General features: G+C 39.3%; 1 protein-coding gene across 2 annotated transcripts in view; it reads left to right on the forward strand.

The window, feature by feature from the left end:
- Window positions 1-27,553, forward strand: part of TXK (TXK tyrosine kinase) — a 72,769-nt gene that overhangs the window by 39,470 nt on the left and 5,746 nt on the right. For both annotated transcript variants that reach the window (XR_007725636.1, XM_050790151.1), the window contains exons 7-14: window positions 1,942-2,021; window positions 2,947-3,074; window positions 7,334-7,408; window positions 10,548-10,719; window positions 16,954-17,170; window positions 20,597-20,661; window positions 22,969-23,087; window positions 25,264-25,421. Coding sequence is in view for 1 of the 2 variants with exons in the window: in XM_050790151.1 (XP_050646108.1) it covers window positions 1,942-2,021; window positions 2,947-3,074; window positions 7,334-7,408; window positions 10,548-10,719; window positions 16,954-17,170; window positions 20,597-20,661; window positions 22,969-23,087; window positions 25,264-25,421 (1,014 nt within the window). In the remaining variant the exon portion in view is untranslated. The remainder of the gene's footprint in view (window positions 1-1,941; window positions 2,022-2,946; window positions 3,075-7,333; window positions 7,409-10,547; window positions 10,720-16,953; window positions 17,171-20,596; window positions 20,662-22,968; window positions 23,088-25,263; window positions 25,422-27,553) is intronic.

The raw sequence follows: 27,553 nt of genomic DNA on the forward strand, positions 1-27,553 counted from the left end.
ACTTTAATAATTTATTATTTTCTATTTTGTCTTTATTAATTTATTTCTTCTACTTGACTTGGGCTTATTTTATAGTTTTTAATCCTAATTTCTTGAGTTGAATACGCTTATTTTTATTGCTATTGTTTATTGATATAAGTAATAAGACTATAAATTTATTTTTCTGAGTACTGCTTGAACTGCATAGCAGAGGTTCTAATATGTGATATTTCCTTATTACTTTCTAGATATTTTTTACTTTTATTTGAATTTCCTTGAGCTATGTGAAAGAGAATTTAAAAGCACAGGCATGGTGGCTCACGCCTGTAATCCCAGCATTTTGGGAGGCTGAGGCGGGTGGATCACTTGAGGTCAGGATTTCGAGACCAGCTTGGCCAACATGGTGAAACGTCGTCTCTACTAAAAATACAAAAATTAGCCGGGCGTGGTGGCATGTGCCTGTAATTCCAGCTACTGGGGAGGCTGAGGCAGGAGAAGAGGAGAATGGCTTGAACCTGGGAGGCGGAGGTTGCAGTGAGCCGAGATCATGCCATTGCACTCTAACCTGGGTGATGAAGTGAGACTCCATCTCAAAAAGAAAGAAAGAAAGAAAGAAAGAGAGAAAGAGAGAAGGAAAAGAAGGAAAGGAAGGAAGAAAATTTAAAAATCTACAGGTGATAGGAGCTTTTTTACTTTTGAGTTTGTTATTAATTTCTGGTTTTATTCCTTTGTAGTCAGGAAATCTTGCTTGTACCCTTTCTACTTTGTTTCTATGAAGCAATCACTACATATGCAACTTTATATACATATTATATATACTTGTTTGTGTGTATTATATACATATACACAATACATTCAACTTTACTTTTTCATCTTTGTCTTTTACATCGTGTCCTCTGTGGTATGTAACAGAACCCTTGTACACCATAGGAATATAGTAAAAGCTAGATTTTATTATTTCAAATGGCTGCAAGAGATTCTTTGGTTATAACATTTTGGCCAGGGAATAAGGCTTGGTCAAAATGTTTTAATTGGTGAATATCTGGAATGAGAAGGAGAAGATTCTACTTAATGTAATACATTTACCTTGAGGGTCAGACCATGCTATTTGAGTTCTGCAATTCTCAAGCACAAAGTAAATAACACCAGCACTTTATAAGTGTAAGCTTCTATGGGTTTGACAAGATTCTGAGATGTATTTTCCCTATTCATAAGCATAAGCACACTCAGTAAAGCTAAATCATTTTACAATATCAAACAAATGAATCAAAACAATCCAACATTCAAGATTCTTTGAAAGCAATTTACAGCTTTATTGGCATCTCCCAAAAAGTGTTAATAGGAATCTAATTTATAATATAACTTCAGGTTTATGATCATGTTCTCCCCTTTACCATTTATTTTCATCTCTCCCATACCCCTATTACAACTAATATGGTTCCTTTTGCTTTTCTTTTCAGACTCCCCCAAATCTGTTCTTTCTCTCTCCTTCCCATGAACTCTGGTGTCCTTCCCCACTCCCTGCTGCCCCAGCTGTGTTCCTCCCTGCCACCCTGTTGCTCTTCTTCCAAAGTGCAAAGTACAATCCGGTCAGTCTGTCCCAGTGTTCTTCCTATTCTACAGTGATTTTTAATCTATTATCCTGATCAATATAACAAAAATAAATAATAAGGTAAAAGGTTGTCAAATAGAGAATTTTTCTTAGAAAAATCAGTAACAATATCCTAAAATACATTATAAATGCATGTCCCAATTACATTTTATTTTATAGGTGTGACTTCTAAATCTATAAGGGAGATAAGATTTTGTGTACTTGTAAAGACAATCTAATTCTTTATATTGAGAATATAGTAGGTCGCTTATTTATGGTAGGTTAATATAGCTTTGATTTTCATCCCTGAGTTGTAGGTTTGTCTTTCTAAGAAGGAATAGACTTATTCAATAAATGATTTTTTTTTGCAGTCTAAAGAAGGTGCATTTATTGTCAGAGATTCAAGACATTTAGGATCCTACACAATTTCCGTATTTATAGGAGCTAGAAGGTAAGCACTTGTGATTTTGGTTACTATAGAAATAATCCCTGGGACAGTCTCTATCAAATAGAGAATGTTAGTGAGAGCTTAGCTTAGGGAAAAAATTGTTGGCCTGGAAGTTAGAAAAACCAGCCAGTCTGTGATATATCCCTAGCATGCTCTATGTGACACTGGGTACATTTCTTAACCTCTCCTGTCTTCCTTTTCTCAACCATCAAGTAAAGTTGTAGTAGACACTGTTGGGCACTTTCCTCATATCCCTTGATCTGTTCTGGGATTCACTTGCAGAAAGGTCTCTTGTACTCAGAAAGCTTCCTGTGTCTGTCTGCCTGAGGATGTTCTCTGGCTGTGGGAACTTGTGGGACTTACGGCTAGGCTGAAAGTGCCTGAGAGGTAACATCCCAGGAGCAACCCTACATTAAAGAGAATGGGAGTTGGTGAATAAATATCTCAGCTTCTTTGCACTTCAGTGGGACAACTGTGAAGTGTGTTCCCCAGTATCTCCTAGGTTCCTACAAGTATTGAGCCCCAATTAACCATAGCAGTAACCTGCTAACTAATGCACCTGGCATTGGTTTTTCCTCCCTTCTTGTCTCACATCTCCAATTGCTTACAGTGCTTGTGTTCATTCATTTAACCAATACTTGATATTCAGTATGTACTTATATGTATTCATTGTGAGATCTACTTTTTTGAACACTGGTCTTGTCACTCAGACAACTTTGGCTGAAGTTATGTTTGAATCTAAGGCCCCAATAATTTAGTTGAGGAATTTTCTTGGCATGGGGAGGCACTTGTTGAATTTAGTCAATCCACTTCTCAGTGTAGTGTTGCTAGGATGAGTTTTAGAACTGGAGTTCTATTGTTTAATGAGTTGGCTTAGATCCAAAGTGATCTTTCACTCTTCTAGTAATTCACATTTTCTTGATTGTAGAAGTACAGAGGCTGCCATAAAACATTATCAGATAAAAAAGAATGACTCAGGACAGTGGTATGTGACTGAAAGACACGTCTTTCAATCAATCCCCGAGTTAATCTGGTATCACCAGCACAATGCGGCCGGTAAGTGGGGAACTTCAAACTGGGTGAGTCAGAGAGCCAGGCCCTTGATGGGCAATGCATCTTTGGTATCAGGCACTCAACAGGAGCAAATCTCCCTGTAGAAATAGTTTAAGCGCTTGAAGTACAACCTATCTTTTGAACAATTATTTCTTATTGATGCCTCTTCATTTTTCTAGTTAATTGGGGGTAAGAGGTAGGTCAATTTCTTATATTTCTACCAGGTTAGAAAAATGATAGATGACAGAGAAGCAAATAGTCATCAATCATTATGCATTTGTTCTGGAAATTTACATAGGACTAAATGTAATAAGATTTCAAATACCCTAAATAATGATGCTTCTTTCCCTTTGCCCCAATAAATCTGCTCTCTACTTTAGACAATTGCAATAGAAAATTACCCTTATATCTCTCATTCTCTGTTCTTTCTTGTTTGGAGAATATAAAAAGTCACAGAGAATATAGCCTTTCACAGTTACAATTTAGCGTAACTATACCAGAAACATATTTAACCCATCTCCCCAGCCATTGTTTGCAATAATTGCTATTCGTGCAAACCTATCATCTGTGGACAGATATAGGATCCCAGAAAGCTCCAGCACAATTACAATCACCTCTCTGGCCTTCAGCCCTTGCCCAGCCTGTGCTGAACCATTCTGAGCCCATGGGGAATCTTCTTACCTCAGCATTGCAGAATTCAGAATCCACTGTAGCATTTCATATTACTTTGACTTCTTGTCATGCATTTCTTTTTTAGATTTCTCTCATGAAAAGTGAATATTCCTTTTGGAAAGAGCTCACTTTTCCATTACACTGGTTCTAAGTATCAGGAATATATCAAAGGACATTTTTATCCACTTGTGGGATGCATTCACACGGATATTCCAGGCAGTCACTGGAATTTTGGTTAAGGAGTGAGGGTAAAATATCTGGGTGGGGCCATAAAGGTCATAGTTGTAGCTAGAGATAGAGTCAAGATGTCAGTTCTGAGTTTTCTCCTTTACATTCCTCTTTTTCCTTCCTCCAAAGAAAAAACTTAAGAAAGAGTGGTTATGGTGAAAAAGTTAAATGAGGTTAGATGAGGGCTTTAACCTCAACTAGGTCTTAGAGTCACTGGTAAGTATCCATTCCTGTTCCCTGTTCAAACTTTTACCATTCTCAAGACTCCTTTACCAAAATTAACCACTGTCCTATTAGCAAATCTCCCATCTGTCTACTTCACTAGGAAAAGTGAAGTCACCAGGCATGAGCAACCTCCGTCTCTTCTTCTGTCCCCATGCCCTGTCATCCTCATTCCCTCCAGTAGTAATGAGGGCATGCCTGTGCTCTTGCCCTTACCTGCCAATCCACTGTTCCTTTCTCTCCTGTATCTCTTCTGTTTTGACTTTCTCCCTTTAGCTCTTAATCCTATAAACATGCTTAAGACTTTCTTATCCTAAAAACAAAAACAACTCTCCTCCTGCTGCCCTAATTCTTTCTCCCTTTACACATTGCTCTTGTAAGTTGCACTTTTGGAAAAATGTGTCCACATCCACTGTCTCCACTCTCTCACTTTCCATTTACTTTTTAAACATCTACGATCTGTCTTCTGCTTTCAGCACTCCCTATTTGACCAGTGGCCCGTATTTTGACAGTACTGTGGTGCTTTCTAGTTCTCATGTGTTCAGGTCCTCTCTGCTACATTTGGCAGTGTCACTTGTTGCTCCTTCGATGTTTGACACCACCCCTTTTTGGCCTTCTCTAACTGAGAAGTTCCTAGTGGGTCTTCCTAACGTGCCCTACTTCTACTCTTCCCTTAAATAGTGGTTTTCCTACAGAATCCATCCCTGATCACTTGTCTTCTCACCTTAGGCATCTCCTTTTGCATAATCTTCTCTCTTGTAGACAAAGGAACTTGCAATCCTGCAGGCCCTGAACTTCACTTATGAAATAGACGCTTCATCTTACACCATTACTCTCCCTCCAAATGTCCTCTTTCTTTTGTCTCTCTCAGGTAATACCAGCATCATCCAGCCCCTTGTAAGGGTTGGAAGCATAGGAATTAAATAGATACTTCTTAATACCTCACTTCTGATTAATTATCAAATGCAATTGATTTCATATCCTAAATGTGTCTCCTATAGATCCCTGCCTCTCCCTACCTTCTAGTACCACCCTAATCATTGCTCACTTGGACAACTGCAGTAGCCTCTTAACTGGTCTCATTGCCTCCAGTGTTGATTTCCCCTTAATCCATTCTGCTAGTACCAGAGTGATCTAATAGAAATGTAAATCTGGGCACAGTGGCTCATGCCTGTAATCCCAGCACTGTGGGAGGCCAAGGCAGGTGGATCCCCTGAGGTCAGGAGTTTGAGACCAGCCTTGCCAACATGGTGAAACCCTATCTCTACTAAAACTACAAAATTAGCCAGTCATGGTGGCGCATGCCTGTAATCCCACCTACTTGAGAGGCTGAAGCAGGAGAATCGCTTGAACCTGGGAGGCAGAGTTTGCAGTGAGCTGAGATCACACCATTGCACTCCAGCCTGGGCAACAAGAGTGAAACTTCATCTGAAAAAAAAAAAGTAGAAGAAAAGAAAAAGAAATGTAAATCTGACTGTGCCCTCCTAACTTGGGACTTTTCAATAGCTTCCTCTCACCTGCAGGAAAATGTAATGCTCCCTAGTATGGCTTATGAGGCCCATCATACCCAGAATACTGCTTACCTCTCCAGTGTAATTTATCTGGCTCTACTACCTCAAGTGCCCACCATCATGCTTCACATTTCTAAGTTTCATCTCATGCTGTTACCTCTACTTAGAAAGTAGGGTCCTTCCTAGTTTCTCCACATGGGTTAACTCCATGTTTTAGTTTCATCTCAGTCATTTCCTCCGAAGACTTCTTTGAGTCCAACAATGTGTTAAGTGCTCTTTCTCTACACCCCAAGGCACCCTATATGCATCTCCAGCACAATACTTATTCCTTTCACATTAGAATGGCCTCTCTTTGCGAGTCTTCCTGCACTGAGATAGAGCTCCCTGTGGGCAGAGTCCTCATTTTACTAATCTTGGAATCTGCTGTGATCTTTGGGAATCTACCTAGAAGAGCGCCTTGCACACAATAGGCACTTAATATATGCTTCTTTTTGTTGTTACACTGGTCAAGCTCGTTTCTGTCTTCCAGCATTTGCACATGTTGTTCCATCTGCCTGGAAGGCTCTTCGTCAGTCAACGTGGGCAGAGCTGTCATCTTGTCAGAAAGGCCTTTCCTGAGCACCCACTCTAACGTAACTGTATGTTATCTGGTCTGCCTTGCACTGAATCATCATCATCTACTTTTTCTTGTGTGTGCGTGCACTTGTTATTTTCTCTTCCTCTCACTAGAATGTAATCTTCATGAGAGCAGGAATCATCAGCCTTGTTCTCTACTGTCTCCCAACATCTAGATAGTGTTTTATTAAAAGCTTTTATTAAAAGTACAAACCAGGCTTTTAACAAATATTAGTTGAATAAATAAATAATAAATGATTAAAAAACTAAGTTGAAATGTAAGGTATATGCCTAAGTGGGTCACTGAAAGGAAAAAAAGAGACATTTAATGTATAGAATTCTATGTGTTTACTGAACCAAATGAAGTCTCATTTACTCTACCATGCATTAAAAAAAAAAAAAAGAGTATAGAAAATGGGCACACTTCAACACTGTTGGTGGTTGAACAAATTAGTATAGCCTTTCTGGGCACTCTTTGACCTGGAAATCACATTTTATAAGGTGATAATTTGAGAAGTACAGACAAATGTATGTTCAAGGACATATGGCATATTTTATAATAGTGAAATCTTGGAAATAAATTTAAGCTCTGTTTATAGTCAATGACATATATCAATTACGTGCATAGTGCAAAAAGTTTTTAACAAAATATTTATACTTCTGTAAAATATATTGGATGTGTTCATGTTTTCAATTATGCACATAGAGATTTTTGCAAAAATGTTCACCGAAATGATAACAATCTGTCTGTGGATACTAAGATTTTGTGAGGGATCTTTTGGGGTCGTCTTTATACTTTCTTAGATTCTTTAAATTGTATACAATGAGCATTTTTTTTTTTTTTTTTTGGAAAATGTTTTTCAAATGGGAAAATAAGCAAATGGACTAACTGGTACAATGAATTTTGTACCAGTTATTTAATTATTTAAAGAATGATACTATCTTCTAGTATATTTCATTCTTTCTTCTGTATTAGCAAATAGGCTTGAAATATTGATTTCTCTTTCTCCTTAGGTCTCATGACCCGTCTCCGATATCCAGTTGGGCTGATGGGCAGTTGTTTACCAGCCACAGCTGGGTTTAGCTACGGTAAAGTGTGCACACATGCTGAAGTAAAATAGCAAATCCAGTAGTAAAGAATCTAGTCCGACTGGGTGCGGTGGCTCACACCTATAATCCTAGCACTTTGGGAGGCCAAGGTGGGTGGATCACCTTAGGTCAGGGGTTCAAGACAACCCTGGCCAAAATGGTGATACCCTGCCTCTACTAAAAATACAAAAAATTAGCTGGGTTTGGTGCCTGTAATCCCAGCTACTTGGGAGGCTGAGGCAGGAGAATCGCTTGAACCCAGGAGGCAGAGGTTACACTGCAGAGGTTACACCAGGATCATGCCACTGCACTCCAGCCTGGACAGTAGAGTGAGACTCTGTCTCAAAAAAGAGAGAGAGAGAGAAAAAAGAATCTACTCTAAGTTCCCTATTGATTCTTTGAACTATCAGCACTTCTGAAATGTCTATCTAGAAACATTTCTTCTCAAAGTTTACATCATCCTTCTGAGACCGTTTAAATACGTACATCTCATAAGGACAATTTAAAGTTTGGGGAGAAATGCTTCAGTTTTACTTCAGATTTTACTGTCACATTACCAGGAGCCTTAATCTTCACCCTTTTGATAAATTACAATTCTTTTCATTTGGATATTTGGGTTGTTGTTCTTTGGTTACAAGGGTGCCTGGGAAATGATTCCTCTCCAAGAGAAGCTACTAAAAAGAGCTGCTCAAAGTATCTTCTTCATCTTTTTCTTTTTTTCTAACAGAACGTGCACAAAGTTCAATTTGAACCACTTTCTAGCAAATGTGGTATTTGTAAATCTGTGAGAATAAGTAAGTGCCAGGGAATCCTATTTTCTAATTTGGTGACATTTTATTCCTTTAAACTCCTCTCAGTAGTGGGATTCAGAATATACTGAAAAAAAATTAATAACACAATTATATTGGGAAACAAGTAACTGGGACTCAGGATCTCATTAAGTTAAGTGGGATGGAAGCAGGATTTCTGGCTATTATTGTTGCCTGTATTAGTCCTCTGGCCCACAGATAGTATATATAATTCAAAGTTCTACTATTAACAATTTACTTAAGTTAAACATGGTTCTTTTTTATTTCTTAAAAATAAACTTAAAAAATTTAAAAACAAACAGAATAGTGTACAACTCATAAGTCATAAGTCTATAGCTCGATTTGTTTTGTCTGGTTTGATTACGTTATATAAACAGAATTGGACACTGCATTTTTTTGTGTCTGATTTCCTCCTCACCTCATTACATCTGTGAATTTCATCCATGGTTCTGGGTAGGGCTGGTTTATTTTCACTGTGGTGCTGTGCTATACTGCATGACATACCACAGCTTATTTAGCTGTGCTTCTTGTAGATGGCCATTCGGGTTGTTACCAATTTTTGGCTCTTACAAATAATATTGTTAAGAACATTTCTGTGTGTGTTTTGATGAAGTTAAGTGCACATTTACATTCCAGTATATGTTGGATATGTGCCTAAGTGTAGACCTGCTGGGTCATAGGCTATGCATATGTTCAGATTTAGTAGATACAGTCAGTTTTCTAAAGAGCTTACACCAAATTACACTCCTATCAACTATATATAAGTTCTAGTGGCTCCATACCTTTGCCCTTGCCAATATTTTATTCTAGGTTTTTTTTTTTTTTTTTTTAACATGTTAGCCAATCTGGTGTGTAGTAGTATCTCATTATGGTCTAAATTTACATTTCCCTGATGACTAATTATTTTGATCAATTTGGCTTAGTGGCCATTTGGATATTCTCTTCATGAGAGAATACTCCATTCAAATTTTTTACCCTTAAAAAAGTTAGGGTATATGTCTCCTCTAGTTGATTTATTTATATTCAGAATAAGAATTCTATGTTGGTTGTATATTTTAGAAATATCTTCTGTGGCTTAACTTTTTACTTTCTTAATGAGGGTATTTTTGATGAACGGAAGTTTTATGAAGTATAATTTATCAATATTTTTCTTTGTGGTTATATTCTGTTGAATAAATGCATGCCAATTCGAAGGCCATGAATATATCCTCCCATGTTACTTTTAAAACATACCTATGAGGCCTGGTGTGGGGCTCATGCCTATAATCCTAGCAGTTTGGGAGACTGAGGTGGGCTCAGGAGTTTGAGACCAGCCTAGGCAACGTAGTGAGACCTTATCTCTACCAAAAATATAAAAAATTAGCAAGGCGTGGTGGCATGCCTGTAATCCCAACTACTTGGGAGGCTGAGGCAGGAGAATCACTTGAACCTAAGAGGTGGAGCTTGCAGTGAGCTGAGATTGCGCCACTGCACTCCAGCCTGGGTGACAGAGTGAGACTGTCTCCAAAAAAAATTAATAATAATAATAATAATAATAATAAAATAAAACATACCTTCTATAGGGAGGGGGAATACTTTGCACAGCTGGTAGAAGGGACTATCAGATTTTACAATTCTTTAATTCTTTTAAATGCATTATTCGAAAGTTCCAGCAGATGGTGGTATTGCTGTATAAAAAGGAGACCCTAAACCATTAAGTTTGGCACAGTTTTCAAGAAGGTTATTTTAAAAACAGTTTATTTTTTCCCAATTTGCTTCTATAAAATGAGAAATATACAGTAAAAATTTCACTTCAGATATACTCTTAGATATATGTGGGTTAGATTTCTAACACTGAATTTATTAAATGATTTCATTGGACTTTTCCCTAAGAAGAAAAGATACCAAGGGAGAAAAGCCCTTTAGGGATGGAGTGAGAAGAACAACAGGAGGAACTGAAATCACAGTTTTATTTACCTTACAAGTTTACTCACCAGGAAAAAAAAACCAGACTGGGAACATAAATATTTTGGGTCCCAGGTCTAGTTTTGGTAGGTTTAGTTTAGAGAGGCACAGAAGTGTGTTTGCTGTTCTCTTTGGGAGCAGAGAGTGCGTTTTGCTATCCTTAATTTGTTATACAAACATCACCAAATAAATAAAGTTTGTGTTTGGAAACTTGAGTTCTTGAAGTACATTTAAGTCATAGAGTATTAAAATGGCTTCAGATCCTCTCCACTTTATACATTTTTTAACCTCTCTGTCAAATAATAGATAATTCCTAAACTTTTCCCAGCCTTAATATTTTAGCATTCTTTCTTTCTACTTGTAACATGGATGTTTTACTTTTTCAGAAAAGTGGGAGATAGATCCATCTGAGTTGGCTTTTATAAAGGAGATTGGAAGTGGTCAATTTGGAGTGGTCCATTTAGGTGAATGGCGGTCACATATCCAGGTAGCTATCAAGGCCATCAATGAAGGCTCCATGTCTGAAGAGGATTTCATTGAAGAGGCCAAAGTGATGATGTACGTATAAACAACACACTGATAAATATCATGCCCTGGTGTCATGGAAACAACATGAGCTTTGGAGGCAGCCACACCTGGATTTGAGTCACAACTTTGCTCAAGCTCGTTGTGTAACCCAGGTACCTTATTTGATCTCTGTGTGACCTGGGTGAATTATTTCGTATTTCCAAACCTCAATGTCCTCATGTATAAAATGGGATGAGAGTACCTACCTCACTGGATCAATGTGTGAATTAAATAAGAGAATTTATGTAAGTGATGAGACAGGAGAACTCCCTTGACACCTTTGCAGAACTCCTTGTGAAGGGGGTGGCTCATTTACTCAGCCACTGTGTGCTCAAACCCTTTACGGGATGGAGAGCATGCAGGTGAGCCAGAGTGAGCGCTTTTGGGCTCCAGCCCCATGACAGTGTCTGGAGGTGTTACATTGCTCTTTTAACTTTTCCATCTGCAGATGGCTAAGTGTTAACCACTTCAGTGGAAAGTCAGGGTGACAGCCTTTTGCATCCTGCCCTCTCGATACCTGGGTCCTTGTATGGCATCCAGGAAGAATCAGGTCACATGGACTTGAAGGATGGTGAATGCAGAGATTTTATTGAGGTGGCTCTCAGCGGGATGGATGGGGAACTGGAAAGGGGATGGAGTGGGAAGATGATCTTCCCTGGGAGTTCAAGTGTTCTGCAGCCAATCTCTAACCGCCCCCAGCAGAACTCCTCAATGTTCAGACACTCCTCCTCTTCTCTTCTTCTGTGCTGCACTGCTCTGTCACCTGCCAATGGAGCTTGGGGTTTACATGGGCACAGGACAGGGGTGTGGCAGGCTAGAACAGTCTTGGAAAGGGCAACATCTGGGCACAAAAATAAAAATGCCTGTTCCCATTTAGGGCTACAGGTTTCCAGGCTTGAAGGTGGGGATTTTTCTGGGGAACTGCCCTCTTCTACCTAGTATTTCCCTGCCTCCTGTCGGTATCAGTGACAAGCGTGTTCTTTTCAGCTCAAGAATAGGTACTTTACAAGTACTGTTTTTTTTCTCCTTTTCCCAGAAGCAAAAATGATGGTTATGTCTTAGTAGTGATATACTACTCATCTTTTGAAAGGGCATCCTCCAGTGGCCAAAAAGAGTTAATGTTTTTTTTGAAGGATAAAACAGTATTTGCTTTCAGAGGATATAACTGTCCAGAGCTTTAAAAGAAGTGGCTCTTTGTAGACCATTGGACACAACTCTTCTGTGATTTCCCAGGACAGCATTTTGACTCAGTTGAACCCATTTCTGTGGCTCATTAACTGTAACAACCTGAGCTGGACCAGGACAGGCCAATAATTTGACCATAGTTTAAGTTAACATTCTTTAAATATTTGTTCAATGTTTATTTAGAGGAACAACAATGCTGTGAAGAAGAAAAACTCCAGATGGCAGTATTTAGATTCTGCTCTGTTTCCCAGAGAAGTTTAGTTCTGACCCACACTTGTAGACTCCAACTAGAAAAACAAACAAACAAACAAACAAATAAGCAAACAACAATCAGAGGAGATTAACTGAACCTATTCTCTTTCAAAGGCAAAGTAAGTGTATCCCTTGGGGCTCTCAACCCATACCCTGGGGGTCCTATCAAAATATCCTTTCCATTCACTTACAATAGAATGAATTCTAAGAGAAGTTGTTACAAACACAATTTTGCAGTGACACCAGCTTCCCAATGATGTTTTTGTGTCCCTAGGTGCCTCAGGCACCTATCTCTAGCTGGCCTTTGCTTCCTGTAGCTGTCTACATCTTACCATGGTTTTTCTACACCTAAAGGACAAAAATTGTATTCCTGCGTTGGATTAAATAGGCATAATAAAAAAAGAATGAATGGGAGACAAGTGATTCAGGGGGAGTTAAAACCATATTTGAATCTCTATCAAACAAGAAAGAATTGAAGATGTTTAATGTCCGAATGAGAGAATTCTTGAAAGGTACAAGCCTCATTGGGCATTAGAGGTCAGGATCTTTGAGGACAATATTTCCCCCGATTCATTTTGGGGGGCCAATGTGGGAGGATCACTTGAGCCTAGGAGTTTGAAACCAACCTAGGTAACGTGGTGAAACCCCGTCTCTACAAAAAAACAAAAAAACTAGCCAGGCATGGTAGTGAGCACCTATAGTCCCAGCTACTCAGGAGGCTGAGGTGGGAGGATCAATTGAACTCAACAAGTTGAGGCTAGAGTGAGCCATGATGATGGCACCACTGCACTCCAGCCTGAGTGACAGAGTGAGACCCTGTCATACACACACACACACACACACACACACACACACACACACACACACCCTGATTTCTAAAAAGTGAGGCAGAAAATCTTCCATTCTAACATCCTATTGCAAATATATTTATCTTTAAAATAGTTGACGTGCACTGACATACTATCTACCAAGGACACACAGCTTTGCACATATTAGCTCCTTTCCGTGTGTGGTTTAAATACCACCTCTTTCAGGAGGTCTCCTCTGACTACTCTGTTTAAGCTGGCATACCCACTGCCAAATGCTTTCTGTTGTATCGCCTTGTGTTAGTTCCATCAAAGTCCTTGTCATATTCTGAAGCTTCCTGTGTAGTTTTATTTCTCCCCCACTAGCTTGCAAGCTCTCTAATAATAGAACCTTTTATTTATTTGTCCTGTTTAACCTGGTGAGTGTTAAAAGGATGACTAGCATGTAGTTGGTGCTTAAAAGACATTTATGGATTATTGAATGAGTTAATGAATCCTCACCACAATTCCAAGAGATAGCTTCTATTAAGATCCCAGTTTTATAGATAAGAAAGAGAAAATTTAGAAGGCTTATTACAAACCAAAATGTATCTGAGACAAGGCTCAATTAATTTAAGAGTTTACTTGGCCAAGGTTAAGGACATGCCCATGACAGCCTCAGGAGGTCCTGATGATATGTGCCCAAGGTGATTGGCCTGCAAAAATGTAAAAATGGCTTTACACATTTTAGGAAGACATAAGACATCAATCCATCCATGTAAGATGTACATTGGTTTGGTCGGGAAAGGCAGGACAACAGGGAGTGGTGAAACAGGAGAGTTTTCTGGCCCCCACTTGCAGGACATGCAACAGAGGTGTGGCTCTCTGTTCAGCCACCATGATCTCAAACCTTTTACAAGATAGGGAGCATGCAGATGGGCAGGTGCAGGAATCAGGGTGAGTGCTTTTGGTCTCTAACCCAACAGCAGCATCTAGGGTTGGGTGTCTGCAACACCCAAAGCCCAAGTCGGCCCGTGTTACAGTGTGCTCTTTTAGCCTTGTGATCCACAGATGGCTTAAGGGTTAACCAACTCAGTGGACCCTCTGCCTTTTTGCAAGGGCAGGGGGCCAGTGTGACAGCTTTGTGTATCTCAAGCTCTTGTCCAGTGTTCTGGAAGATTGGGTCACACACAAACTTGAAGGATGAATGTGGGGTTGTATTGAGTGTTGGAGGTGGCTCTCAGCAGGATGGATGGGAAGCTGGACAGGGGATGGGTTGGGAAGATGATCTTCCCCTGGAGTTTGGCCATCCAACAGCCAATTCTCTAACTGGTCCAGCCAAACTCCTCCTGATGTTTCTTCTCTTCTCCCCTCCTCTGCTCTACCATTCTGCTGTTTGTCTATTCGTCTCCTCATCTGTTTCTGGACCTGGAGTTTGCGATTTATATGGGTACAGGATGGGGACGTTTTGGGTCAAAAAGCAACTTTTGGGGCACAAAAACAGGAATGGCTGTTCTCATTTATGGCCATGGGTATCTAGGCTTGAGGGTGAGGACTCTCCTGGGGAAACTGCCTTCTTCTACCCAATATTTCCCTGTCTCCTGTCCATATCAGTCGGGGCTTCCAAGTCATAGGCAGATTCAAAGTTTTTCTGATTGACAGTTGGTTGAGTTATTATCCAAAGAACTGAAATCAATGGAAAGGAATGTCTGGGTTACTATAAAGAATTGTGGAGACCAGCACAGATGGTCTGTGTTTATTATGCAGATGAAACTTCCAGGTAGAAGGTTTCAGGGAAAATAGAAGGTAAATGTTTCTTATTAGACTTGAAGAGTCTGTTCTATCAGTCTCAATGTCTGTGTTGATGTTAATGGTTATGAGGCATGTCCAACTCCCTCTTCCCATTGTGGCCTGAACTAGTTTTGCAGGTTAACTTTGGAATGCCCTTGGCTAAGAGGAGGAGTCCATTGAGATGGTTAGGGGCTTAGAATTTTATTTTTGGTTTATATTATGTAATTTGCCTGTAGTCCCACAACAAAACATCATTAGAGCTTCTAATTGAAATCAAAACTGTGAACTGTCTGGGCACAAAAAACGTGACCTTAATGAACATAATTATCAACACACTCTTGGAAAACTAATATATGTTAGAGGGCAAAAGACGGAAAGAGGAGAATTGTTTCAGGATACATTTTTGAGATAAAGTCATCAAGACTTGCTGATAAATTGAATGTGGTAGGTAGTCGGAAGAAACCAGAGGAACAAAGATGATGCTAAGGTTTTGGTGTACATTATTATATTAGGCAAAGAGTGGCACCATTTACAAAGATGGGGGAAGACCAAACAGGTTTAGGGGAAAAAATTAAGAATTCTGCTTTGGACATGTTGGATTTAAGAAGACTGTTATTTATTAGGTGTGATCAAGTAGTGAGGTAAATATATGAGTCTGGAGTTCAGAAAAAAGGTCAGAGTGGAGGGTATTAACTTGAGAGTGGTCACCAGAGATGATATTTAAAACCCTGAAACTTAATGCAATTACTTAGGGAAAGAGAATAATTAGAAAAGGAGAACTGGAGAAGCCTGTAAAGGGTCTGAAAATATTTAAATAACAAATTTAAATGAATTTAAATGTGTGTTTGGCCTATGATGAATCCCACATACTTCTCTAAACTGAGAAATAATGTGTATTAAGAAGTCCTAGAGTTATAACATACAATAATGTAGGTTTTCCATTTGCATCTTTCTGTGCTTGTGAGAAATATTTGTCATATTTGTTAGACTGAATCATATGAGAGTTTGTCTTTGCCTGATTTCTGATAAAGGTTTGCCTTATTTCTGTTAGATTTTTACCAGTGATCTTGATAAGGAAATGCAGTAATGTTTCAATTCTCAGATGCTTCCATGTGGGTATCAACTTGGTGGATTTCCTGTGGCAAATTAATATTTCATCTCAAGACTTGCTTTTCTGCACTTACGCTATATACATGTAAACTGCATCCCTTAACTGAAAGTACACTTTATGAATTCAAAAAGTAAATCAGACAAAATATAATACATATACATATATCTCCAAATTAAGATAATGTTAAGTTCTCTGAATGCCTCTCTTCCACATTAACTGGAGTGTTTTCATAAGCTAATTTTATGATAATGAGTCAAAAATCATTCATATACATTGTGTTAAGGTATACAGTCTTCCCAAGTCACTGATTTTATTTTACATTTATGAATGAAAAGAATGAAAAGAAGCAATAAATTTTCAAGGCACATTTGACACAAGGTACGTCTTCTAAAATTATAAGTGTTAATTTGAATATTATTTTCCATGATGACTAGTTGGTATAAAAGGCTTTTAGAGATTGAATATAATATTCCACACACACGTGCACAAAACCAGTAAACTTTTGAAGTCTAGATAACTAAAAAGTTCTGGGTATATTTTAATAGGCAACATTCAAGGCACGTGTGTGTGTGTGTGTGTGCACTGCAAGTTTTCATGTTGGTAAATGTTTTTTAGTTTCCAACTTTATCTAAAAATTTCCTTTTAAAGAACTTCATGCTTTAGAATTTAATTTTTGTTTTCTTTTTTTAGTCACTCTTTCCTCCCTCTTGTCTGTCCAAAATTTTTCATTTGGACAGCTGCAGGTAGGAAAGCTGGAATTCAAGGAACAGGAAAGGAAATCTGCTCAATGGATAAACAGCGTTTAGAAACAAAAGGATTATAAAATGAAGAAGAGAAAAATAAAATGCTGACACGTAGAATGTGGTGCATGTAATATTCTGTTTCCACACTGCGTTTGGCATTACCACTTAAACTCTTCACCCCACATTCTCAGTGCATTAAGTGGCAAGGAAGCTGCATTACTTTCTCTGTGTTTGGGTGGATTTTCATCTTATCTTGATAATGAGAGTGATAAATAGATGGTAAATATTACCGGTTGTGTTCAAACATTTTAAAATGCAAACACAATTCTGCTCACTGGTGTATGTTTTTCTTCACCAGGAAATTATCTCATTCAAAGCTAGTGCAACTTTATGGGGTCTGTACACAGTGGAAGCCCCTTTACATTGTGACAGAGTTCATGGAAAATGGCTGCCTGCTTAACTATCTCAGGGAGAATAAAGGAAAGCTTAGAAAGGAAATGCTACTGAGTGTATGCCAGGATGTATGTGAAGGAATGGAATATCTGGAGAGGAATGGCTATATTCATAGGGATTTGGTAAGTATGGTGCAAATTTACTTTTTAAAATGTATCGTACCAATATTCAGAAGGATGTGACAATTACTTTCAATACTTTGAATAATGTATCCTTGATTTAATTTTTAAACATTTACCTATTCATGCAATTTGTTGTAAAATGTAACTTTGTTTTTAATTGCGCATTGATGCTGTTGCTGTAAAGACCCAATGGGTTCACCTTGCCTGCTGCCTAGACAGAGCCCATTTATCAGGACAGGGGAACTGCAATAGAGAAAGAGTAATTCACATAGAACCGACTGTGCAGGAGACTGGAGTTTTATTATTACTCAAATCAGTCTCCCCGAGCATATGGGGATCAGAGTTTTTAAGGACAATTTGGTGGGTGGGGGGAAGCCAGTGAGCCAGGAAAGCTGATTGGTTAGGTAGGAGATGAAACCATTGGAAGTTGAAGCTGTCCTCATGCTGAGTCAGTTCCTGGGTGGGGGCCAGAAGATCAGGTGAGCCAGTTAATCGATCTGGGTGGTGCTAGCTGATCCATCAAGTGCAGGGCCTGCAAAATAGCTCAAGCACTGATCTTAGGAGCAGTTTAAGGAGAGTCAGAATCTTGTAGCCTCCAGCTGTCTGACTCCTAGACCATAATTTCTAATCTTGTGGCTAATTTGTTAGTCCTACAAAGGAAGTCTAGTCCCCAGGCAAGAGGGAGGTTTGTTTGGGAAAGGGCTGTTATCATCTTCATTTTAAACTATAAACTATAAATTCCACCCAAAGTTAGTTTAGCCTATGCCCAGGAATGAACAAGGACAGTTTGGAGGTTAAAAGCAAGATGGAGTCAGTTAGGTTCTCAGTCATAATTTTGCAAAGGTGATTTCATAGTCAAGTAAGGCTTTACTCTATGCCTTGAACTAATTAACCACCTAACTTATCATGTGACTAAAACTGATTTCCTTTCCTTTCCACTCTCCCTTCTTCCTTCTCTTCCTTCTTCTTTCTTTCCTTCCACCTTTTTCCCTTTCAAGCCATAATCAAACATGTATCGAGTGCCTAGTATATGCCAAGCATTCTGCTAAGCACTGGAGATACAACAGTGAAGAACAATTTCCAGTTTTAGTCTCCAACTTTATCTAAAGAATGTCACCTAGGGGCATAACGGCTCCTGACGTGGAGGTAGTTTGGCCCTAACAGGATTGCAAGAGCACTGCTGGCATTATTGAAGAGACTAGGAATGCTACATTATTTTTTTCTGTAATGCTCAGAACATTCCTATTTAAATAAATGATTGTCTTACCCAAACCATATGCTAACAGCACTGCTTCCCTGCATTGCTACCTCCCCTTGAGTAACACTTTCTGTCCATTCCACATTTATTCATGATATTCACACTATTCCCTTGATGTCCTTATGTCCTTCCATGTCTGATTTTGAAATCTAAAAATTAACTCAAATGAGAATTGGAGAAGTCTATGAGAAATCCCTGATATTGCCCCTTGGAAGTAATTCTGTGCTTCCATCACACATGACCAAAGTGATCATATTACTCACTGTACAGGCTGGAGTATTTTGGGGAGAAAAAGGGGGCATAGTTACATTGGCCTCAGCACACCTTGGGAAGTATGCTTATCCTACCCGTGGCTTGGAACACTCAGGGCATTTGCTATTTACTGCGTCACCCAATAGTTAATTATTTACATCGTTTACACAAATACTAGAGTCTATCTTATGAGACTTAGAGTCTTTGAGATCAAGGCCTAGATGTCTGAGATACCATGCAGTGATTGAGAACATAGGTTTCAAACAGTCATTCTCAAACTTCAAACTTTGGTATGCATTACAATTACTTGGAAGCTTTTAGAAAAATTGCAATAGCCAGGCCATACCCCAGACCAACTAAATCAGAATCTCTGTGGCTGAAACCCAGGCATCAATGTTTTTTGAAAATTCCCCTGATGAGCCCCATGTGAAGTTGAGGTTGAGAACGACTACTCTAGAGCCAGGCTAGCTGGGTTGAAATATTGTTTTTTACTAGCTGTGAGAGCTTGGGCAAGCTAGTTAACCAGTGAAGTGGTATTAATTATAGCACCTTCCTCGTATGGGTTTGTTGGGAGAATTACATGAATTAATAAACAGTGTCTAGCATGTAGAGGAGCTCAGCAATGTTAACTATTGCTATTACAGAGATAGATCATTAAAAAAAATTTCCTAAAGGCACATTTCCCGGTATCCAGCACCTGGGAGAAATGAGCAAATTTTTGAATGGGTGAATACGGTATCAACTCCAACTGGCTCACTTTCCTAGTCTGTGCAGGTTTGTCTTTGCGGATAACAATTGGGTGACAGTTCTGGTCGTTTTATTTGCTCCAAGTGGATTCTGACAGGCCCTCCTGTTCCTGTTTTTTCCCTTATTTGCTCATTTTCTTTTGTGTTCTATTTTATCTCCCTATATGCTACTTAAAATATGTCAGTGAACAATGAGTCTTTTCCCCGTCAAGAACTTTTCTTGTGGTTTGGTCATTGCTAGGACTTGCTGGCATCTTCTAAACTGGTTCCTTGTGATTTATTATTTCAAGTTTCTTGCTTTTGTTGCTTAACTAATTGAACCACAAATTAGCTGAAAAGAGGAAAATTCTATCAAATATTTTATCTAGTTTACCTACATGAGGCTAAATAATCAAATCAATGATTTTCTTGATTAAGTTGCTGAGAATGAATTGCTTTGGCCTCAAATACATTGTTTCTACATAGCATATATTCAGTTCATTGTGATAATTTTAAGAAATATGAAATTATCAGTGTAAATAATTATCTTGAGTGAAATCAGTGTTGAATTATCTTTTCTTAATTTTTATTATGTATTAGAGATCCCAAAGATATAAAATCAATATGCCTTATCTGTTATGTATTTTGGGCTTTCCTATAAAGATGTTAACAAATATACACTATTTTTATGCCAAGATTTATAGTTGTATCATCTTTCAGATTGAATTGAGGGCAGGCTGGGCCTGGTGGCTCACTCCTGTAATCCCAGCACTTTGGGAAGCCAAGGTGGGTGGATCATTTGAGCCCAGGAGTTCAAGACCAGTGTGGGCAACATAGTGAAACCCCATCTCTACCAAAAATATAAAAATTAACTGGGCGTGGTTGTGTGTGCCTGTAGTACCAGCTACTTAAGAGGCTAAAGTGGGAGGATGGTTTGACCCCAGGAGGGGAAGGTTGCAGTAAACCAACATGGTGCCATTATACTCCAGCCTGGGCGACAGAGCCAGATCTTGTCTCAAAAAAAATACGAAGGCAAACTATTGAATCTATACCATTGATGGATATCACCATAAAAATGACTTGGCTGTCCACACAGACAGGTAGCGTGGGGTCCAAATAACCTAAGGAAGAGGAGAGGAAAAACTCTTGAAATAAAAACTTGTATTCAAACTTGGATTCTTCTTTCCATAGGCGGCAAGGAATTGTTTGATCAGTTCAACATGCACAGTAAAAATTTCGGACTTTGGAATGACAAGGTACGTGCTATGTATATATATGTATTTTGTTTGTTTGTTTACTCATAAGAGGGAATCTTACATTTGTTTACTGATAAACTGAAGATGCTGCAGACTGTGTTTTTATCTTCCTAGGTTGTAGGCCTGGTTGTATGGCCTACTGACCCACTTTGAATTTTAGGACATGTACAATTTTAGCTGTGAGGTAAATGTTTACTGTGGACTATTCGCATCTTTTAAGAAAACTATGGTATATTTTTAAATTAAAAAAGGAATTTCTCGGCCCACTGAGAAAGGTGAAGAAAAAAGCATTTCTGATATACATATGTTTTTGGGAGAAAAATAAATAAATTTGTTTTCTCAGCTCTGATTTTTCTATGTCCTCACCAAACATTTCTATTATTAAGTATAGTAGTTGACTCTAAGTCTACAATTCAAGAGTGTGAAAAATTTAGCCATATTTTTCTACAACTCAATATAGTTTAAATTTTGAGCATCCTTTTTTGGGATGGTGCTAGAGATATAATTCCAGGGAATTTGGGGTTTTTCTCTGGCTTCCCTAAGCTTCAAAGTCAAAGTTCTTGGTCTCGTGGGGCTATCGTACTGGTAGGAAGGTGGCTTACTGGTCCTTTTGTTATCCGTGTGCATGGCATCCTTGCGGCCACCATCCTCCAGTCTTGTCTTTGGCTGGCTACTCAAACAGGTAACTGCTAACCCATACTGATTTTTTTCTGCAAGATTCCTTCAGAACTGGCATTTTTTTTTTTCGACAGAGTCTTGCTCTGTTGCCCAGGCTGGAGTGCAGTGGTGCTCCCTTGGCTCACTGCAGCCTTGACTTCCCAGACTCAAGCTATCCTTCTGCCTTAGCCCTCCAAGTAGCTGGTACTACAGGCACATGCCACCACGCCTTTAAATTTTTGGTAGAGACAGGGTTTCACCATGTTGGCCAGGCTGGTCTTGAACTCCTGACCTCAAATATCCACCCACCTCGGCCTCCCAAAGTGCTGGGATTACAGGCGTGAGCAGTCTCACCTGGTCAGCATTCTTTATGATTACAAAACTCCATGGTGGGATCTCAGATCTCATTTACCTAGGCACATTCACAGCCATTTGTTCCTTGGCATCTTTCTGCCTTTCCAAGGGCTCTACCTGGGGAAAAGAGCACAGGTTCTGTTTCACTTTTAAATCCCACCAACCTAATGTGGGACTAGGAGCTTCTTTCTCTGCTGTGTGACTTGGGCAGCCCTTATAGGGTACAAGATAAAGGATCCTAACCCACTGACCTACTAATGTCTAGTACTCCCCTTTTCTTTCCCTTCTATTTCCCCCATTCCTCTAGCTCAAGAGATCTTTTTCTAGATAGTGGTGGTAATAGGGACGGTGGTAGTGAGATCTCACTCCTGTTCATGGCCCATTTTCCAAGATATTTTGTTAATAACTCAATATTTCTTCTCTGAAGAGCCTAGACTTGAAAAATTCAAAATCTATAGACAATGGCTTTTCTCTCTTTGTTTTCTGTTACTGATTCTTTACCTAAGTAGAATGACCTCTGACTCAATAAAGCGCTGACTGGTGGAGGGAGGTAGTGTATATTAAAAAGAAAAGTGGGAGTGTAGAGGCAGCATTAATAAATGCTGTGAAAACACTATATTGTATATTTAAGGGGCAACAAGCACAAGTTAATTTTTGTCTCTTCTCCCCAATTTCTCACATTTGGACATCCCTGCATACAACTCTCAAAAAACAGAGAGGGTTCAACTTATTATTATTTTAAGGAGATGGTAGTTATTCTTGATTTCTTTCCATATAGGGCCATTCTAATGCATTAGAGATTTGTCACATCAGAAGCATTATGTTCATATACTTTTACTTTCTCCCCTTCTCTATGCCTCACAAAAGAACATAAACATGGAATGAAATTCGACATCCAACTTTGAATCATTCATTTCCATTTCAAGGAGAGTGGTTTTTGTTTTCCCCACCCCTGGGAAGAGTGGTCTTTTATTTCCTTTTTATAATCTTGGTTGTTAGCATGCTTCTTTGTAGAGTGAAGAATTTACCATAATTAACATAAACAGTGAGCCATGTTTTGAACTGAAGCAGCATTCTGATTTTCAGAGATCCACATAAAACAAACACAACTGAAACATGATTTGGGGAGGAAACATTATCAAGGGCACTTTCACACTCTACTAACAAGAAGGTGTCCACAAGCTTTCTAGGGTAAAATACTTTGTCTTTTAACAACTTAGAGTTAACTAAAGGGATTTGAAGTAAATAGAGCTTGGAAGTAATTAACACAATGTGCTTTGAATCTGATAACTGTAGGTATGTTTTGGATGATGAGTATGTCAGTTCTTTTGGAGCCAAGTTCCCAATCAAGTGGTCCCCTCCTGAAGTTTTTCTTTTCAATAAGTACAGCAGTAAATCTGATGTCTGGTCATTTGGTGAGTGCATCTGATGTTTGCTAGATCTTGATTTAATAAAATGGGCAATATGTTATTTTTAACTTTGATTTCCTAATTGATGTAGAATTTTTTAAAAAGTCTTCTTGTAATTGTTCTTCCTTCTGTGTGTTCTAACCACATCCCGATTGTCTTTGGCAACTAGTGTCACATACCTTCTTACATACGTCTGACTTTTGGATCTTTTCCTTCCTCCATGGGCACTCACTGTAAAACTGTAACAAAGAGTCTACTGACCTAGAAAAAACTCAGACAAGTTTTCCACTCTGCAGACGCTTGAAGGAAAAATGATCTTATGACACTGTTGAGTTTAGAGTGTAATTAGTAAACTTCATTGTCTAAACTATGAAGCAGCTTGACTATTTTCCAATTGTTTAGTTGTTAACCTGAACTTAAAACCTGAGTTTAAAAAATGGTGGCATCTCATTTACTTCCTTAACTTTAAAGTTTGTGGAATTTAGACATAGGCTTCCTTGAGATCTGTGAATTGATATTCATATTGGATAATGTTCTTCATTGAAAAAGAGACACCATAGACCCACGTCCAGTGAAGTTTCGAGGTTGATTTTCAAGAAATGGTAATATGCAAAAATCGATGTATCCTCTTTCACCCAGAACTGCCTGGAGGCTTGTGGGTTCCGGGTCCTCAGAAGGGTGTCAGTTTTATTGTCTACAATAAGGTTAAAACTGGGCACAGTGGCTCAGGCCTACAATACCAGCACTTTGGAAGGCTGAGGTGGGAGGATTGCTTGAGACCAGGAGTTCAAGACTAGCCTGGGCAACCTAGCAAGACTCTGTCTTTACAAAAACAAAAAAAATAGCCAGGTGTGGTGGCATGTACCTGTAGTCCCAGTTCCTTGGGAGGCTGAGGCAAGAGGATTGCTTAAGCCCAGGAGTTTGAGGTTATAGTGAGCCAGGATCGTGTCACTGTACTCCAGCCTGGGTGACAGAGCAAGAACCTGCCTAAAAAATAATTAAAACATAAATTTAAAAAAATACAATAAGGTTAAGCTTGTGTCATTAATCTCATCAGCTTTCCATGGACATATGATAGTCTCAGCAGGTGACATTTGAAGCTCTACTGAAGAGCAGTTAGGTTGTGAGACCACATCTTAGACACCAGTGAAGAGCAATATAGGGACCTCATCGAAGGTTGCAGAACAGTTAGAACTCCCTGAATTTTACTCCCTCACTGAACAGTGAGCTCCTTAGGCACATGGGTTGATCTCAAACGTATAAAATCTCCAGGCCCCGGGAGATGCCTGGCCTCTCATCAATGTCTAGCAAATATTTGTAGAATAAGTGAATAATTGAATGAACTCAAATTGGGAGTTCTTGCAGGAATTTCACTAACCAATCAATCAATGATTACTGGACCCGGCTAGATACTCTGGGGCTCTGCCCATCAGTCTAATCTTTTAGCAGAAAGAAGGGGACACATGCCATTTACTGGCTGAAACTCTTGGCTAAGTAGGCAGCAGAGGCTCACATAATCTTGTCAGTTTCTATGGAATGACAGAAAGGTTCATTGATTTCAGAGTGCAGGGACATGACTGCTACTTAGAAATGAAAATGCTAGTCCAGGCGTGGTGGCTTACGCTTGTAATCCCAGCACTTTGAGAGGCTGAGGTGGTCAGATCACCTGAGGTCAGGAGTTCAAGACTAGCCTGGCTAACATGGTGAAACCCTGCCGCTACTAAAAATACAAAAATAAGCTGGGCATGGTGGTGGGCACCTGTAATCCTAGCTACTCAGGAGGCTGAGGCAGAAGAATTGCTTGAACCTGGGAGACAGAGGTTGCGGTGAGCTGAGATCATGCCACTACACTCCAGCCTGGGCGACAGAGTGAGACCCTGTCTCAAAAAAAAAAAGAAAAAAAAAGGAAATGCTACCGGCATTTTCTCCTGATAGAGAAGGCAATCAAAACTCATGGAAAAGGAAAGGCATTGTTTTCACTTAGATTATTTTCAGGTTACAGGTCTCTTTGAAACCTGAGGTACATATGATTTGCTTCCTTGATAGAACCGCTGTTATTCAGGATGGTTATAACCCAAAGCCTGGAGCACAAAAATAATGCCTTGTAGTTTGAAATTATTCTTTCAGTTCCCAAGCAATCATTTCTCTCTAACCCCTTGTTTTCATGCATTTTTGTTTGCAGGAGTTTTAATGTGGGAAGTTTTTACAGAAGGAAAAATGCCTTTTGAAAATAAGTCAAATTTGCAAGTCGTGGAAGCTATTTCTGAAGGCTTCAGGTTATATCGCCCTCACCTAGCACCAATGTCCATATATGAAGTTATGTACAGCTGCTGGCATGAGGTAAGTAAGTATACGTTACTTTCCTACGAAGGTTGGCAGTCCCAACATCTGAGAGCAGATCTGATTATCACAAACATGACTTCAGAACTCTGTCATGGCAGGAAAAGGCATCTGTGTCTTGGTCATGATCCTGAGAGTCTGAAGTACTATTTCTATCTCAAACTCACTACAAAGTCATGAATCCATTTTGTTTTGAACAATGGCCTTTTATCTGAGGAATTCAGTGCATTTCCTGAGTCTTATCTGTTTGAGATTGGTTCTTGCAGAAACTCTTGGTGTTACTCAAGCCTCAGTGATTAGGTGTTTTATTAGCTTTAAGAATTAATGGGCCGGGTGCAGTGGCTCATGCCTGTAATCCCAGCACTTTGGGAGGCCGAGGCAGGTGGATTACCTGAGGTCGGGAGTTTGAGACCAGCCCAGCCAACATGGTAAAACCCCGTCTCTACTAAAAATACAAAAATTAGCCAGGCATGGTGGTGCATGCCTGTAATCCCAGCTACTGGGGATGCTGAAGCAGGAGAAGAATCTTGAACCTGGGAGGCAGAGGTTGCAGTGAGCCGAGATCGTGCCACTGCACTCCAGCCTGGGCGACAGAGAGAGACTCTGTCTCAAAAAAAAAAAAAGAATTAAATGATGGAGGCTGTGTGTGGTGGCTCACGCCTGTAATCCCAGCACTTTGGGAGGCCAAGGTGTGCAGATCACTTGAGGTCAGGAGTTTGAGACCAGCCTGGCCAACATGGTGAAACCCTGTCTCTACTAAAACTAAAAACATTAGCCAGGCCTGGTAGTGCACGCCTGTAATTCCAACTACTTGGGAGGCTGAGATAGGAGAATTGCTTGAATCTGGGAGGCAGAGGCTACAGTGAGCTGAGATTGCACCACTGTACTCCAGCCTGGGCAACAGAACAAGACTCTGTCTCAAAACAAACAAACAAACAAACAAACAAATAAAAGAATAAATGAAAGAATTAATGGTGGAAACTAAGGGTAGAACGAGGTTTGTTAAACTTCCACGTTGAAAAAGAAAGATGGTGTTTCCATTTACTTCACTCAACTTTCCTTTGTCTTGCTTTTCTAACGCTAATAGTAATGGGTTTCATCTGTCTTCTGACACTCAGGACTCCTGCTAGAGATTAAACTAGACTGGGAATGGAGGCAGAGAGTGTGTCAGGAACTTCCATTCAGGAAGAAATCTCTCCAGAACTTAGTTTTTCTATTTGTTGAAATGCCAAGCTTAGAAGTAAAGCCAGAGGGGCTTCTGTTCCACCTCTGGACACTGACTCAACACACCCCTGCCCTTCTCAGTGAACTTCCCCGTGATTTTGAGAGCTTTACTCTCTTTCCAGCTGACAGTTTCAGCCTAGAAAATTACAGCTTGATGAGAAGTTTCCTCCTGGCTGAAAAAATAAAGCACTTGATTATCAATTTATAACCACAAACACTAGAATATTGAGTATTTTCAGAGTGATGTGGTTGTTCATATTCCAAGAAGCATTACATTTATAGAAAGCCCCAATGTATGAAAATATTTTACATATATTAATTACTTTACAAGGAATCTTGAAAGACATAGAAAAATGTTCAGTAAGCTATAAAGAAAATGTTCAGAAAAATGTTCAGTAAGTAGTAACAAACAACTATTTTAGGAGCATCTTTGCAATAATAATGTAAGTAGCTCAGAAGTATACCTTGTGTATGAAATAATACTCATGTACGTGTGTGTGTAATATAATACTTATTGAGATGTTATATATAAGTGGATCTGAGACAGAGAAGGAGGAAGGGAAGTGATCAGTAGGATGTCGTCAGAAGGAACATGTAAACAACATTAGTCTCAAATTGCAGTCAGAACATTGATTAATACAATGGTGTAGTTATGTTGATTTATTTGTTTGAAAAAGTTGATTTGACCAGGTGTGGTGGCTCACGCCTGTAATCCCAGCACTTTGGGAGGCCGAGGTAGGAAAATCATGAGATCAGGAGTTCAAGACCAGCCTAGCTAACATGGTGAAACTCCGTATCTACTAAAAATACGAAAAAATTAGCTGGGCGTGGTGGCAGGCACCTGTAATCCCAGCCACTTGGGAGGCTGGGGCAGGAGAATTGTTTGAACCTGGGAGACAGAGGTTGCA

This window comes from Macaca thibetana, chromosome 5, assembly GCF_024542745.1.
Source record: "Macaca thibetana thibetana isolate TM-01 chromosome 5, ASM2454274v1, whole genome shotgun sequence".
NCBI classification, from domain to species: domain Eukaryota; kingdom Metazoa; phylum Chordata; class Mammalia; order Primates; family Cercopithecidae; genus Macaca; species Macaca thibetana.